This window comes from Gadus chalcogrammus, chromosome 2, assembly GCF_026213295.1.
Source record: "Gadus chalcogrammus isolate NIFS_2021 chromosome 2, NIFS_Gcha_1.0, whole genome shotgun sequence".
Taxonomy (NCBI): domain Eukaryota; kingdom Metazoa; phylum Chordata; class Actinopteri; order Gadiformes; family Gadidae; genus Gadus; species Gadus chalcogrammus.
Genome location: NC_079413.1, coordinates 16,471,026 through 16,487,942, shown reverse-complemented (window position 1 = coordinate 16,487,942; position 16,917 = coordinate 16,471,026). Strand labels below are relative to the sequence as shown.

Here is a 16,917-nt window from a genome sequence, read left to right as displayed (position 1 = left end):
CAGCCACTGTGCGGTGAGCCGCTACATTGACCGCACTTAGAGACACTCCTCATAGTGCTGCCAAGGAGGTTGAGACACTCCTCTTTGTAAAAAAAGATGGGTTGGGCCACAGTGCCACCCCTGTGCCATCTGAGTTCCAGCGTATACACTGTTAACTCACTGACAACGCATTAAGCTCACTCACCCGCTTGGCTGACGCGCTCGCTAGAAGAAAGGCAACCTTTGCCGACAGCCATTTCAGTTGCACCTGATCCAGGGGCTCAAACGGGGGGAGACGGAGGGCTCTGAGTACCAGAGGTAGGACCCATGAGGGAATCTTGATAGCCCGTGGGGGGTTTCTCCACTGGGCTCCTTTAGCAAAAGAATGAGACCCCACCGTCTGGCCATCAACCTTAATGTGCCTGGCTGAAATGGCAGCCACATAGACCCTTAAGGTGGAAGCGGATAGCTTCCTTTCCAGGTAGGATTGCAAAAAATGCAGTATCATTGGCACTGAGGAACACTCCGGTACCTCTCTCTGAGCCTCACACCACTTCACAAATATCTTTCACCTGTTTGCATAAAATGCCCTGGTGGAGGGAGCCCTTGAGTCTATGATGGTTTGAACTACCTCCTGGTCCCATGCCATTATAAGTGGCCATGTGGGTTTGGCCCATCAAGGGCCAAACCCACATGGCTGCAGGCACTCTGGTCTGGGTTGCCAGATGTGGCACCCCAGCTGTGAGAGCAGGTCCCGCCTCTTCGGCAGGCACCATGGATCTCCATCCAGCAGTCTGTACATTACTGGAAACCAAGGTCTCTCTTGCCAGTTTGGGGCAACCAGCAGGAGTCTGTGGTTCCCCTTCTGAACTCTGTGAGGGGTTAACCCTATCAGTGGAAATGGCGGGAAGGCATGAAGGAGCTGACACTGCCCTGGATGTGCCAAGGCATCCTGTCCCATCAGACTCGTCTCTGACAGAGAGAACCAGAGAGGGCAATGTGTTGGGGACTCTGAGGCAAACAGGTCAACCTCTGCTGTGCCATATTTGCTCAATATTGCCTCTACGACCTCTGGATGGAGTCGCCACTCCCCCGACAGAGGTTTCTGGCATGAAAAAAAGTCTGCCACCGTGTTCTGTGGCTTACGGAGGTGTATTCTGTGGAAGGTACATAGTTCTGAGGCTGGAAAAGTAAGGGAGAGCCAATACAAGGAGTCGCTGTGCGACCTGTAATGACTGAGCCGACCTTGTGCCCCCTTAGTGGTTCACATTGTAGACAGATGAGTTGTTGTCGCATCGTACCAGAACATGTCTGCCCCTCAAATATGGAGAGCTAAACAAATACCACGGAGCTCGAGCACATTTATGCTCTACGTCCTGTGCTGCGCACTCCAGAACCCTCTCACCGCCCTGTGCTGCCACACTGCCCCCCAGCCAGAGGGCGAAGCATCGGTCACCACCACCTCGTGGCGTGAGGGTATCGAACCCAGTGTCACACCTTTGGCAAGATATGCCCTGTGTCTCCAGGGTTGTAATGCCAGGAGGCATTGACTGGACACCCTGACTTTCTTCGATCCGTGCAACCTCGGATCTAAGTGGAGGCCATTGGTCCAAACTTGGAACAGGCGCAAGTAGCGGCGGCCCAGTGGCACTATTGACGTTACTGACGTCAACATTCCCAACAGCCCGAGGAAAAGGCTGTACCTTACCATCCTGTCCTCCTGAAAATGAAGGAGGATCTGGAGGATGGCCTCTACCCGCCGCTGAGGCGGGAAGACAAGCATTTGGACGGAGTCCAGGGTTATGCCAAGGAACAGTACCTGTTGCCTGGGTATTAGACAACTCTTGCCATAATTGACTGTAAGACCCAACCTTTCCACATGGGCTGTTTCCCAATGTCAAGGAAGCATGCTCAACGGCAACCCTTTTAAGGACGCTACGTCATAGAACGCCGACAAACACTGTTCCAATGTTGAGGACACGAGAAAGCCGCGCCATTTTTGCGTCCTTTGTTTTTGAGAATTCCGAGATTTTTCAAGGATGCATCGCTGCATCCTAGACGAGCCAAAACTACCCACAATCCTCTGCGTTCACTGGGCGGGTTCTTGAAAATGGCAGAGCAGTACACGTTCAAATGAAGTGAAGTTATATTCGTTTTCAGAAATATTTTGTGCCGTATTGCTTTTTATAGATTCATCATGTTAATGCAAATAATCAAGCCTAAAGACCTGTGCCACTTTTCAAACGTTTTTGCAACTTAATGATACGTTGCTATATTTTGCATGGACGTTGGTGTTAAACACCACTGTCACCAATGTCAATTTACTCGCTCACAAGATTACATTATTTATGTATACCTATTTATGTTTGTGTTGAATCGTTTTCTTTAGGGTCAGCCCAGCAAACGGAGGCTTTTGTGCGCCTTAGGGTGGCGCACAAACATTTGTTTACCGGTGGAAGGGATAGTGCCACTATCCAATGTTGTAAAATGAATGCACAACCGATCATTTGCAATGTTTGTAATTTTTAATGAACGTATATAATTGTATTTTATATGATATACTTATGTGTTCAAAGCACTGGTAGATTGTAGGCATATATGAATGAATGAATCAGATCAGTTAAATAATATATCCAAATAAATACACGTTTATCATCTCTTTCTTTGTCTTTTTCCCCCTGCATAATAGTAATCAACCGTACTGTAAATGTGATGCATGAATTAAGTTCTCAGACAATTTCATTTAGTTTTATAAAAATGTAATGGATTTTCCTTTTAATAAAGACAATTCGATCAACCACAACAAAGCTTTTGTGACTTCCCCAAAGAGGCTCCATGCGAAGGAGACATGATCGCATTCATAACAGACAAAAGTCAAATAAATATCTATCAGCTTGATTGCTGCCATGTTTTATTCATAAGCGCACATGTGTTTACAAGCGGACACGCAGTATTAAAAAGCGGAAGCGGAAGCGCTTCCACACTACCAAGTCGTTCCCAAAGTCTGACGTTACAAACGCTAGGAAGCACTCGAGCTAGCACTCTAGTCTCATCTCCATAGGACGCGACTAGCAAGGACGCGTCCTATCAAGGCTGCAGCCTTCACTTTGGGAAACAGCCACGGCCTAGGAGGGCTGCGGTGTCCTGCTCTGCCCGTCCCCGGGCCCAAAACCCACCCTCTTTTTTTGGAATTAAAAAATACACTGAGTAAAACCCACCTTGCTGTGTCTGAGGATCTACAGGCTCGATGGCCTTTTTCTCCAGGAGGGTGGATAACTCCTGGCTGAGGGCCTGTCGCCTTGTGAGATCGCTGACTGTAGTCAGTCTAATCCCCCTGTAAATTTGGGGGGATGGCAAGATATGCCCTGTGTCTCCAGGGTTGTAATGCCAGGAGGCATTGACTGGACACCCTGACTTTCTTCGATCCGTGCAACCTTGGATCTAAGTGGAGGCCATTGGTCCAAACTTGGAACAGGCGCAAGTAGAGGCGGCCCAGTGGCACTATTGACGTTACTGACGTCAACATTCCCAACAGCCTGAGGAAAAGGCTGTACCTTACCATCCTGTCCTCCTGAAAATGAAGGAGGATCTGGAGGATGGCCTCTACCCGCCGCTGAGGCGGGAAGACAAGCATTTGGACGGAGTCCAGGGTTATGCCAAGGAACAGTACCTGTTGCCTGGGTATTAGACAACTCTTGCCATAATTGACTGTAAGACCCAACCTTTCCACATGGCCTAGGAGGGCTGCGGTGTCCTGCTCTGCCCGTCCCCGGGCCCAAAACCCACCCTCTTTTTTTGGAATTAAAAAATACACTGAGTAAAACCCACCTTGCTGTGTCTGAGGATCTACGGGCTCGATGGCCTTTTTCTCCAGGAGGGTGGATAACTCCTGGCTGAGGGCCTGTCGCCTTGTGAGATCGCTGACTGTAGTCAGTCTAATCCCCCTGTAAATTTGGGGGCCGGCGTCGGAATTGGAGATTGTACCCCTGGGAAAGCGTGGCCACCACCCAAGGGTCTGTAGTGTAATTTCCCCAGCAGATGAGGTGCTGCTCGGCGAGCGTAAGTGTAAGCGACGACATCAGCCTACCAAGCTCTCATGCAAGGACGTGTCACTTAGACTCTGCACTGAAGTATCTGCACTGGATGATTGCAAGGACTGAGACAGGGCCAGTATCAAATGGGACAAGGAGTTCCCGATATGGCCCATATGTGCTGCTGTGTCATAGCACTTCGTTAACAGGTCATACGGCTGGCATTCGGTCAAGTCCATGCTTGCTGGCATTCTGCATTGAAGCCAAGGCCCTGCTGTCACTGGTGTGATGAGATAGAGATCTGGGGTTTGACCAGCATCGGTGAAGTCCTCAATATATGGCTGGGAGGGAGACACAGAAAAAGTATCTTGTGGCGGGACACGCCTAAAGAATGCACTAGCTGGAGCAATTATTGCTGGAGCCTCATCCAACCCTAAGCGTGCCAGTGCCATTCGGACCACTGGCTTAACCGTGGCCGAAAGCTTCTGAGCCTGCCGTAGACCCACTTCCTACATGCTGGGAGCCGTCTTCAGAAGCCTGGGTAGAAGCCTCTACCTCGCCCTGTCCCGGCCTGTCTTCATAGAACTGGCTACAGGAAGCCCTCGTAGACAGGGCATCTTCGTCCCATTCTGGTGTGGTTGGAGCTTCAGCCTGGGGGTTGACCCCTGGGTTGATGCCAACCTGGCTGGCTGAAGGTTAAAGAGCAAACTCTTTATCTCAGCGAACTCTGACACTAGCTTGTCCACTTTGGCAGCATAACCGTCAGTCTTCCCATCCTTCTACCTGGTAGGGGCAGCCCTGGGTGGGGAGCGTACTCGTACCGCTGGTTCTCTTCCAGGCGGGGGAAGCTCAACTTCAACCTGAGGTCCTTCCACCTCGGCTAGTCTTGCCACTTTCAGCCCATGTGGCATGAAACTGCAATTCATACACTGATCGTCGGACAGCCCCTTCCTCAGGTGGACCGCACTGAGGCATGCAGGGCATTCATCATGTCCATCCAGGGCTAGCAGTGGAGTCATACAAGTGCAGCAACCATGTGAGCCCAACATGGTGGGAGTTAATGTAATTATTCTTCCTACCATCCAAAATAGTCTCTTTCGAGAGTAGAAGTACTTACTACTGAGCGAAAGCAACGATCAGTAATAATTCAACAAAAGGGCAGCAAACTGCTCGACGTAAGTTTTTATTTTTTTCCTTTCAAAATAAATGTACTATTTTTTTCTTTGATGAACACTCGTCAGGGAGCCTCTAATTACTGAAAACCAAAGTTGCCACAAAATGCAGCAAACGCCGGTACTGGCAATATCAGATGCAGCGAGGGCAAACAAAACAAGACATAAGCTTAAGCGGGTGCCAAAAACAGCCTCCCCTTAACTTACTTAACTCTAACACTAACACAGAGAGAATACTTACCTTTATGGCGCGTTTCCACTGCAGGGTGCGGTACGGTTCGGTTCGCAAAGGTGCGGTACGGATTGCGTTTCCATCGCCAAAAGTGGGCGTGACCCGGACTGAGCCGTACTCGTTTTGCCCTCGTCTTCAGTACTCCTCCGTTGGGGTACTGAGAAGCCTGAAAGGGTGCCGCAAAATTCGAGCTACACACCCCCTCCGTTGATTGGTCGACAGAATCGTCACTTCCGGGCAACGTGGGGATAAAAACAAACAAACAGTAGCCTCGAGGTATTATTCTTTACAATGAACATGTCGCGTGAAACGCTTGCTTGGGCGAACAAGGTGGAGACGTTCTTCTGCATTCTTGGGGAGGAAGACGTGCAGAGGGAGCTTGATGGAGCAGTGAGGAACGAGAAGGTCTTCAAGCTATGATGTCGCGATGTTTACGTAGCTGCCGCGGCGATCGACATCCGGCCTACCATAAAGGGTACTGTCGGTGGTGGAAACGCGACCTCAGAACTGAGCTGGGCTATACCGCCCCCTCCCTACCAGACTGGTGTTAACCGAACCGTACCGCACCCTGCAGTGGAAACGCGGCATTAGCAGCCGCTTCAGCTGGTGAAGACGCTGCGCTGTTTTAGCCTAGCGTTATGTGAGCCGAAAACACTGGTAGGCCGCGTTCATATCATAGCCGTGCGTGATTAATCGCAGCCCTTGGAGAGCGAATCTGTGGCTCCAACCATGCGGTTGCAGAGCTACCAGCAAAGAATCAACGACTAATATTGCTTTTTTTAACCTTATTTCGTAATCTAAACCTCTATACGCTACTGCGAGAAGATACCAGGGACATCTTGGAGAGTGACTTATATAGACGGGTGGCCCGACGTCAACCCCGGTCACGTGTGACTTTGTTGATATTAAATACTCGACCTGCGCATGCGCGATGGATAACATCCAGTGCTAAGTGATGGTGAAGAGAAATAGAACTAGAGCAGGGCCACCGTTCAAGTAAACCACCACTGTTTTTTGTTTCAGTTAAACACAAAGAAAAGTGTGTTGGGCAAATTTGGAGGATACAATTATGCAGATTTATTTGTTCCAAAGTGCATTTGATATAAAAGGGTTCCTTGTGTTTGTTGTTCTAAAATAATGGGGCCAATGCTCTAGAAGAAGCTCAACTTGTGGTCCAGAAGATACAAACCACATCGAACCTCCTAAAGATGGCTGCCTTCAGCTCTGAGCTCCTCTGTGTGGTCGGTCCAGTGACCCTCTATCTCCCCCCGCCTCCCCCGATCTCTCCCCCGCACCCCTCTGTCCCCCCTCTATCTCCCCCTGCCTCCCCCCCTCTCCCCTCTGTCTCCCCCTGTCTCCACCCGCCTCCCCCCTGCTCCCCCCTCTCCCCTCTGTCTCCCCCCCGCTTCCCTCTGCTCCCCCCTGCTCCCCTCTATCTCCCCTCTCTCTCCCCCTCTGTCTCCCCCCGCTCCCCCCTCTCCCCTCTCCCCCCCCCTCTGTCTCTCTCCCCCCCCCCCCCCCCCTGTCTCCTCCCTCCCCCTCCTGTCTACCCCTCTGTCTCCCCCACCCCCCCAGGGTGATCAGCCGGGCTCCGGGCCTCAAGCTGGTGGTGGAGACGCTGATCACGTCCTTGAAGCCCATCGGGAACATCGTCCTCATCTGCTGCGCATTCTTCATCATCTTCGGCATCCTGGGAGTACAGGTGCGGTGTGTGTGTGTGTGTGTGTGCGAGTGTTTGTAGGTATGTGTGTATGTGTACATGTGTGTCTTTGTGTGTGTGTGTGTAAGGGTGGGTGGGTGTATACATGTGGGTGAATTTGTGCGAGTATTTGTGTACTGTCTTTGTGTGTGTGTTACTGCGTGAGTATTGTTTGAGTGTAGGATGTTTGTTTGTTTCTGCATTAGTGTGTGCATATGTGTCTGTGTGTATGTGTTTAGAATGTGTGTGTGTGAGTGTGTGTGTGTATTTGAGTGTGTGCACCTATTCCTACTTCTTGTCCATGAGTGATCAAACAGAGGCGGTGTTTCCAATGCGCTCCACTCCCACATTCCTCCTCTCTCTGAGCCTCGATGTCTCTCTGCTGCTTTGATGCTTGTGACACACGCGCACACACACACACACACACACACACACACACACACACACACACACACACACACACACACACACACACACACACATACAGACACACAGACAGACACAGACACACACAAAACACACACGCACACACACACACACATTCACACACACACACACACACACACACACACACACACACACACACACACACACACACACACACACCTCTGTGACCATCTCATTAGTGTGGCTGCTTGGGTTGTGTGGCGTCCAAGTGTTGTGAAGCTGTGTTCTCTGAGTGTGACTGAAGCCCTTCACTGTGTCCTTGTCGCCAACGTCCGGCCAGCTGTTCAAAGGGAAGTTTTTCTACTGCTTCGGACTTGACGTCAGGAACATCACCAACCGATCCGACTGCCTGCAGGCCAACTACAAGTGGGTCCACCACAAGTACAACTTTGACAACCTGGGACAGGTGAGACATGACAGAGAGCCTGTGTGTGTCTGTGTAAGTTTGTGTGTGTGTGTGTTTGTGCGTGTGTGTGTGTGTGTGTGTGTGTGTGTGTGTGTGTTTGTGTGTGTGTGTGTGTGTGTGTGTGTGTGTGTGTGTGTGTGTGTGTGTGTGTGTGTGTGTTTCTTTAGCATGATTTGTTTTTGTAATTAGTATTTCATTGAGTTATGAACACCACTGATAAATTGTAGTCATTGACATCGTAAAATATATCCCTTAATAACGATACATTTTTAAATAAAAATAAATAAAAAGTTTGAGCTAAAAGCGATAATAGATATCAAACAGAAATAATTTAATAACTAATAAATAAATGAATAATAATAATAATAATAATAATAATAATAATAATAATAATAATAATAATAATAATATAATAATAATAAAAAAAATGAAAATCCTTTCAGCATGTTATAACGGTGTAAAGGTTTCTTTTCATTTGAATAATGAGGTTACTAAGGCCAAGATGCCTGAGCTCTTAACATTTCAAAAGCCTGTGATGGTTCTTTACCAGTCTGTACTGGTAGATTCACCCCTGTGCTCCCTGTCCCCAGGCCCTCATGTCCCTGTTCGTGCTGGCATCCAAGGATGGCTGGGTGAACATCATGTACCACGGACTGGACGCGGTGGGGGTGGACCAGCAGGTACTGGAGGAGCAGAGACACGGAGGTCCTCTCCTGTAGGGGGATACGGGAGGCTCTGACGTCTAGACATGGTCTCTTTATGATGCATGGATGACATCAATATGAATGACCCTTTTTTTGTTTATTTTCCTCCTCCCCTCTCTTCTCTCCCCTTCTCCCCTCCCCTCCCTCTCTCCTCCCCTCTCTCGCACTCTCCACACCCTTATTTCTACCCCCATCATCGCATTGTCATCATCATTCATAATCATGTCCTTATCTATCTTACTTTCCACCTTTAACAACACACACCCTTTCTCTCTCCTTTTTGTCTCCCTCTCTCTATCTCTCTCTCCCCTCCTCACTCCCTCCCCCCCTCCCCCCAGCCGGTGACCAACAACAACCCCTGGATGCTGCTGTACTTCATCTCCTTCCTGCTCATCGTCAGTTTCTTTGTCCTCAACATGTTCGTGGGCGTGGTAGTGGAGAACTTCCACAAGTGCCGGCAGCACCAGGAGGTGGAGGAGGCGAAGCGCCGAGAGGAGAAGCGCCAGCGACGCATGGAGAAGAAGAGGAGGAGTAAGGAGAAGTCTCTATGGGAGGAGGAGGGAGAGGTGGAGGGGGAGGGAGAGGTGGAGGGGGGAGGGGAAGGAGAGGAGAGGGGAAGGAGAGGAGAGAGATAGAGAGGGGAGAGATAGAGAGGGGAGAGGTTGAGGGGAAAGAGATAGAGAGGGGAAGGAGGGGTGAATAGTTCGAGAAGGGGTGGAGGGGAGGGCTGGAGATGGAGAGGGGAGAGATAGAGTAAGAGGAAACAAAGAATATTTTAAGAGACAGAGAGAAGACGAGAAAACAAGGGAGGGAGAGAGAGAGAGAGAGAGAGAGAGAGAGAGAGAGAGAGAGAGAGAGAGAGAGAGAGAGGGTGAAGCCCAAAGGTTCCTATTTGGGTGGTGAATGATGAAGGAGTGCTACAAACTCTCTCTATTATTAACGACGGTTAATCACCACTGACTGAATACTTTATATGGTCAATAGAGGAGATTCATCCTGTTGGTGCTCACAGCAGACTGATGTTTACCGTGGACTGTGGATAAACATTGATAAGGACATTAGGAGTTAATGGGCCAATACTGCAGACTGATGATGGGTTCCAGTCTGGTTCAGTCTGGTTCCGGTCTGGGTCCAGTCTGGTTCCAGTCTGGTTCCTCTCTCTCAATCTCTTTAATATCCTCAAGTGATCCAGTCCTCTGACTGTCTCTCTCTCTCTCTCTCTCTCTCTCTCTCTCTCTCACTCTCTCTCTCTGTCTCTCTGTCTCTCTCTCTCTCTCTCTCTCTCTCTCTCTCTCTCTCTCTCTCTCTCTCTCTCTCTCTCTCAAATTCAATTTCAATTTCAATTTCAAAAAGCTTCATTGGCATGACTATTGTGGTAAACCAAACAGTGTTGCCAAAGCATTGCAGTGTTACAAATATTATGTAGAATAACAAAAGAGAACGTCAACCTATAACAATATTCCATAACATACAGATGTACATCTTTACATATAGAAATAATAGTAATATTATAGTCAAATTAAATGAATGTAAAGAGAAGCTACATAAAGGTTACGAATAATCATTAAAATAAAACAAAATTAAACAGTGAGGCCTGGTGTAGAATGTCATACTCTCATGTTGTGGCAAGCTGAAATAAACTGTCCTGCGAGGACGGCGCTCTTTTCTCTCTCCCATTAATATTTTTCGTTGGTCTATATGGGAGTTTATAAAATGTGGGTGTTTTTGGCCGAATTTGCTAAAATATACTTCAAGGACATTTTTGAATTTGTGGCAGTGGAGGGGGAAGTGCTGCTCGGTCTCTACAGCAGGTTCTTCATACTGCTGGCACAGCCGCTCCTCTTTGGGAAGCCATGATTTCCTATGTCGGCCTGTTTCTATGGCCAGGCTGTGAGTGCTCAGTCTGTACTTTGTTAACATCTCTCTGTGTCTAACATCAGTCAATGTGGTCAGGTAGGGGGCCACAGTGTACTGTCTATTTGGGGCCAGATAAGACTGCATTTTGCTCTGTGTGTGTGTTTTAATGTTCAAATGGGTGAGGTAGGTTTGTTTCTGATGTTTTATAATTTGGTTGAGTCTAATTGATATGTTCTCAGGCTGGTCCTGAGGCAGAGCATAGGGGGGACCTGTCTGTGGACAGAGCCTGAGGGCCAGCAGAGTGAGGGGACTCCTGTTCATCTCTTGGCTTTGCAGTGCTTTGTGCTGGAAGGAGTGGGGGTCACTTTGTTTTAGATGTAGCCAATATTTAATTGATTGTTTTGGGGTTTATAATAGCAGGGGATACTGACCTAATTCAGCTCTGCAGGTGTTGTTAGTGGTTGTCCTGTGTACCTGCAAAATGCTTTTACAAAATTCAGTGTTTGCCATTTCAATTGGATGTTTTTCCCATTGGTCAAAAAGTGTGTTTGTTTGTGGGCCCCACACTTCGCTTCCATAGAGAAGAGATAGCAGGATGGGTTCAATAATTGCTTGCAGTAGTTTGAGCAAAATTAGAATTTGAATCAGAATGTAAATTTGTCTCTTGATTGCATAAAAAGGGCTGGATTTAAACTTCCTCTCTCTCTCTCTCTCTCTCTCTCTCTCTCTCTCTCTCTCTCTCTCTCTCTCTCTCTCTCTCTCTCTCTCTCTCTCTCTCTCTCTCTATTCTCTCTCTCCCCCCCCCCCCCCCCCCCCCCCCACCAGATGCCCAGAAACTTCCGTACTACTCGAGCTACAGCAGAGTCCGTCTGATGGTTCACACCCTGTGCACCAACCACTGGCTGGACCTCATCATCACCTTCATCATCTGTTTCAACGTCATCACCATGTCTCTGGAGCACTACAGCCAGCCCCGTGTAAGACCCGCCCCTCTGCTGTCACTCAACCTTCATGTGGAGGCAGGGCAAGACTCAGAGCCGGATTGGTCCCTGATCACTCAAACTCAAGGCAACCCTTTAGCTTACAAAGCAGGAGCCTTTGGACCGTCAACACATATTATCTCATAGTGGGTCAATGGAGGACACTAGTAAAACCTACAGTCCCATACATTAGCCTTCACCACCCTACACCACCCTACACCACCCTACACCACCCTACCTCACCCTACACCACCCTACAGCACCCTACAGCACCCTACAGCACCCTACAGCAGGTCAGCTCTCCAGCGGATGTTTGTCTTGATGATGAACCTCCCCCGTCTGACAGTTCAAAACGATTGTGGGTGATTGTTGTCATTCTCAGTCTACCTCAAATGCTTCAGCTCTTCTGGTGTGACTAAAACATCAGTCACAAACTAAACAATATCAGAAGACGAAGTAAGAAAAAAAGTACAACATAAATTATGCTTGTATAAACTATTGTTCACAGTCAAATCTGCCTCTCTTGTCTGTCTGTCTGTCCGTCTCTCTCTCTCTCTCTCTCTCTCTCTCTCTCTCTCTCTCTCTCTCTCTCTCTCTCTCTCTCTCTCTCTCTCTCTCTCTCTCTCTCTCTTCTGTCTGTGTGTCTCTATGTCTCTCGCTCACAGTCTCTGGACCTGGTCCTGAAGTACTGTAACTATTTCTTCACCTCCACCTTTGTTCTCGAGTCGATCCTCAAACTCATCGCTTTCGGCTTCCGCGGCTTCTTCAAAGAAAGGTACTGTGTGTGCAACCCAGTCGCCAAGAAAAAACGTCAGTGGTGTACGTTTCCATGAACACTGGATACGCAGCATTTCAACGTAAAAAATAGCGTGTTATACCTACAGTATCCACGTGTGCCGCTGTGGAGGCGGGTTTCGGGGTTTGGGTTTCACGGCTTTCGCGGCAAATTGTGGACACGATTGTTTAGGGGGGGGGGGGGGGAGACTGTTGTTGACCGGGGAGGGGGGGGGGGGGGGAGACACGTTTGTTGAGGGGGGACGACGACACACGATTGTGGGGGGGGGGGGGGGGGGGGGACGACGACACGGTAGTTGAAGGGGGGGGGGGGGGGGACACGTTTGTGAGGGGGGGGAGACACGTTTGTAGGGGGGGGGCACGCTCGACAACGAGAGTTGGTTTTTATTTAACGCTCGACAACGAGAGTTGGTTTTTATTGAACGAGACTTCAACACGGAACAGCTGCGCGAAACGATGGTCACGTCACTCTCGGTGACGGTGTCGACAATAATGAACACACGGACAATGTTAATAGAACAACACACAACCACATAACATCCCGAACCCATTAACCCCACTTAATCCTAACAACAAAACAAGTTAACAAAAGCCCCATTTGTCAACTGAGAACCCCAATTCCCAGAATCCCCCGCGGCTCCGGAACACGGCGTAGCTTATATTAATCTTTATTATCTGAATGGGAAATGCAATATTTTAGGACAGATACACCATTAAACGCGTTTCTAATGACATTTCTAGCGAGAAATGTACATTTTCCTTACATAATCTTCAGTCAGTGAATGTGTATGATCTTTATTAATCTTTATTATCTGAATGGGAAATGCAATATTTTAGGACCGATTCACCGTTAAACGTGTTTCTAATAACATTTCTAGCGAGAAATATACTTTTTAATTGCATAATCTTCAGTCAGTGATTGTGTCTGATCTTTAGTTTTATAGTTATTAGGAGTTGATCGGCTCGCTCGCATGTTTCAACGACGTCAGGTTGCTTTCGCTAAACTAGCAGCTCACGTGCTTCCTGCGTTTGTGTTATTAAACTGTTACTTTATGTAACTTTTAATGATATCATCTTGTTAGAAACACGTATATCTGAGAGCCAACCCAGTCGCCAAAAACATACCTACGTTGACAGTGTACGTTTCGTGAACACTGGATTACGTCACATTTCAACATAAAATAGCGTGTTATACACACACACACACGCACGCACATGCACAGACACACACACACAAGCACACACAAGCACACACACGCACGCACAGGCACACAGACACAGACACAGACACACACACACACACACACACACACACACACGCACACACGCACACGGTGCATTTCGCTGCTAAAACAACAACAAAAAAATATTCCCTCAAATATTATTACTTTCAAAACGTTGGCCAAAATGGCCAATAATATCTTTTTTTTTGGGATGCTTCTAGGACATTTTGGGTGGATTTTGAACGGTATGTGGGGGGCACGTTTTTTGCAGGACCTGGCAACCCTGCGCTGTTGCCCGAGATCTGGCTCCACCCCGGCGTGGTGCTGTCTCCTGTTGACCTTTTGACCCCAGACTTCTGGGGGAATAGCTGAATCAATTCATTAGTCAATCAGAAGCATGTAAATATCTTTCCGGTGGGGTAAGAGGACGAACAAGGTGTCCTTCAACATCTACGCTTCCAGGCGATTGCAACGGTGCCACACATGAGCATATTCGAACATGTTTAATGGTAGTAATTAGCTGTCGAAATTGGAGGCCTTAATCAATACTGAGCAGCTATTGATTTGCTTCCCGATAAAGATTTGTCACAAATGACATGTTATTTAGCATCTACACGTTGAGCTGAGTCCAATGACACCAAGAACGACACTCTAGCTAATGGTAACATGTATTTTACATGGTACACCTAGGTCTAGGACATGATCTCGGTGTAGCAAGAGGCCGAGCTTGATCTCATTGGACTCAGCTTAACGTGTAGATGCTAATTAACATGTAATTTGTCAAAAATCTCCATCGGGAAGCAAATCTATAGCTGGTCATTATTGATAAAGGCCTCCAAAATCGACAGCTAATTACTACCCCGAAACATATTCAAATATGATCATGTGTGGCACTGTTGCAATCGTCTCGAAACGTAGATGTCAAAGGACACCTTGTTTGCTCTGTTGCACCACCGGGAACATATTTTCATACTTCTAATGGATTGATTCATATTTTAAGGTTCTCGGAGTGAGACTGTAAGTGGCTGCAGCAGAAGTGTTGAGACGAAAGATGATATCAAGAGATTTATAGAATATTCCCATTCACATTATGATTCTTCGTCGTAACATCCGACCAAACATCCTTCACATTCACAGAGCGAAGATTATGAAAGTCCAGGCTCAGCAAGTGCTCCATCTCGTTGCACCTGCACCCAGCGGCTCGCTTGCAAGATTTTGGCCTGAAGTTCTTCCCAGACCAACACCCTAGCCATCCAACATGCATATCTGAGAATCAGGCCTCTCTTTAATAATGACATAAAGTTATGAGAGAAACACACATTAACTTTTTGTTATCTCATAAGCGGCGTGGTGCCGGCTCCTTTTGACCTTTTGACCCCCGACTTCAAAAACGTGGCCACAGGCCAGCTGTGTCTACACACCTTTAGCCACAAATGTACACCTCCATCCCACAAAAAATGGGGACTAGAAACTAACCTCTGTCTTATGTACATTTACTGTACTGTTGGAGGTCACGCCCCTTTGCCGACCTTTTCGAGATAGCTAGGGATGCTAAAATGTTTACACACATTTCCCGGGGCCCTGTGTACGACATATCCGAGATTTGGAGTTCTAGCCCTTAGACAAAAAAGTTTTCCCAAATGGAGTGTCATTTGGACAAAGCCCCTCAGAAGTGTAGCCTGCAAGACCTAATGGTTCAGAATGTGGTGGAAAAACAGTTTTTGAGATAGGAAGGTCCTACCGCCCTGAAATTTTAATACCTTATTCTAGGGCCTAACTGGGACCTCCGCACCGAAACTTGGCCCGGTCGGACCCCGAGGGGAGGAAGGGGGGGCCCTTCCTGCCCGAGACTTGGCCCGGTCAGACCCCGAGGGCAGGCCCCCCCTTCCTGCCCTCGGGGTCCGACCGGGCCAAGTTTCGGTGCGGGGGTCCCAGTTAGGCCCTAGAATATGGTATTCAAATTTCAGGGCGGTAGGACCTTCCTATCTCAAAAACTTTTTTTCCACCACATTCTGAACCATTAGGTCTCGCAGTCAACACTTCTGAAGGGGCTTTGTCCAAATGACAGTCCATTTGGGAAAACTTTTTTTCTCTATGGGCTAGAACTACAAATCTTGCATATGTCGTTCTCGGGGCCCCGGGAAATGTGTGTAAACATTTTAGCATCCCTAGCTATCTCGAAAAGGTCGGCAAAGGGGCGTGACCTCCAACAGTACAGTAAATGTACATAAGACAGAGGTTAGTTTCTAGTCCCCATTTTTTGTGGGATGGAGGTGTACATTTGTGGCTAAAGGTGTGTAGACACAGCTGGCCTGTGGCCACGTTTTTGAAGTCGGGGGTCAAAAGGTCAAAAGGAGCCGGCACCACGCCGCTTATGAGATAACAAAAAGTTAATGTGTGTTTCTCTCATAACTTTATGTCATTATTAAAGAGAGGCCTGATTCTCAGATATGCATGTTGGATGGCTAGGGTGTTGGTCTGGGAAGAACTTCAGGCCAAAATCTTGCAAGCGAGCCGCTGGGTGCAGGTGCAACGAGATGGAGCACTTGCTGAGCCTGGACTTTCATAATCTTCGCTCTGTGAATGTGAAGGATGTTTGGTCGGATGTTACGACGAAGAATCATAATGTGAATGGGAATATTCTATAAATCTCTTGATATCATCTTTCGTCTCAACACTTCTGCTGCAGCCACTTACAGTCTCACTCCGAGAACCTTAAAATATGAATCAATCCATTAGAAGTATGAAAATATGTTCCCGGTGGTGCAACAGAGCAAACAAGGTGTCCTTTGACATCTACGTTTCGAGACGATTGCAACAGTGCCACACATGATCATATTTGAATATGTTTCGGGGTAGTAATTAGCTGTCGATTTTGGAGGCCTTTATCAATAATGACCAGCTATAGATTTGCTTCCCGATGGAGATTTTTGACAAATTACATGTTAATTAGCATCTACACGTTAAGCTGAGTCCAATGAGATCAAGCTCGGCCTCTTGCTACACCGAGATCATGTCCTAGACCTAGGTGTACCATGTAAAATACATGTTACCATTAGCTAGAGTGTCGTTCTTGGTGTCATTGGACTCAGCTCAACGTGTAGATGCTAAATAACATGTCATTTGTGACAAATCTTTATCGGGAAGCAAATCAATAGCTGCTCAGTATTGATTAAGGCCTCCAATTTCGACAGCTAATTACTACCATTAAACATGTTCGAATATGCTCATGTGTGGCACCGTTGCAATCGCCTGGAAGCGTAGATGTTGAAGGACACCTTGTTCGTCCTCTTACCCCACCGGAAAGATATTTACATGCTTCTGATTGACTAATGAATTGATTCAGCTATTCCCCCAGAAGTCTGGGGTCAAAAGGTCAACAGGAGACAGCA

General features: G+C 47.8%; 1 protein-coding gene across 1 annotated transcript in view; it reads left to right on the top strand.

Moving 5' to 3' along the window:
• The window catches only part of LOC130402081 (voltage-dependent T-type calcium channel subunit alpha-1I-like), a 281,069-nt gene that overhangs the window by 236,110 nt on the left and 28,042 nt on the right, over positions 1-16,917 (top strand). The window contains exons 23-28 of the mRNA XM_056606183.1: positions 6,990-7,116; positions 7,841-7,966; positions 8,557-8,646; positions 9,009-9,201; positions 11,353-11,504; positions 12,173-12,282. Of these exons, the coding sequence (XP_056462158.1) occupies positions 6,990-7,116; positions 7,841-7,966; positions 8,557-8,646; positions 9,009-9,201; positions 11,353-11,504; positions 12,173-12,282 (798 nt within the window). The remainder of the gene's footprint in view (positions 1-6,989; positions 7,117-7,840; positions 7,967-8,556; positions 8,647-9,008; positions 9,202-11,352; positions 11,505-12,172; positions 12,283-16,917) is intronic.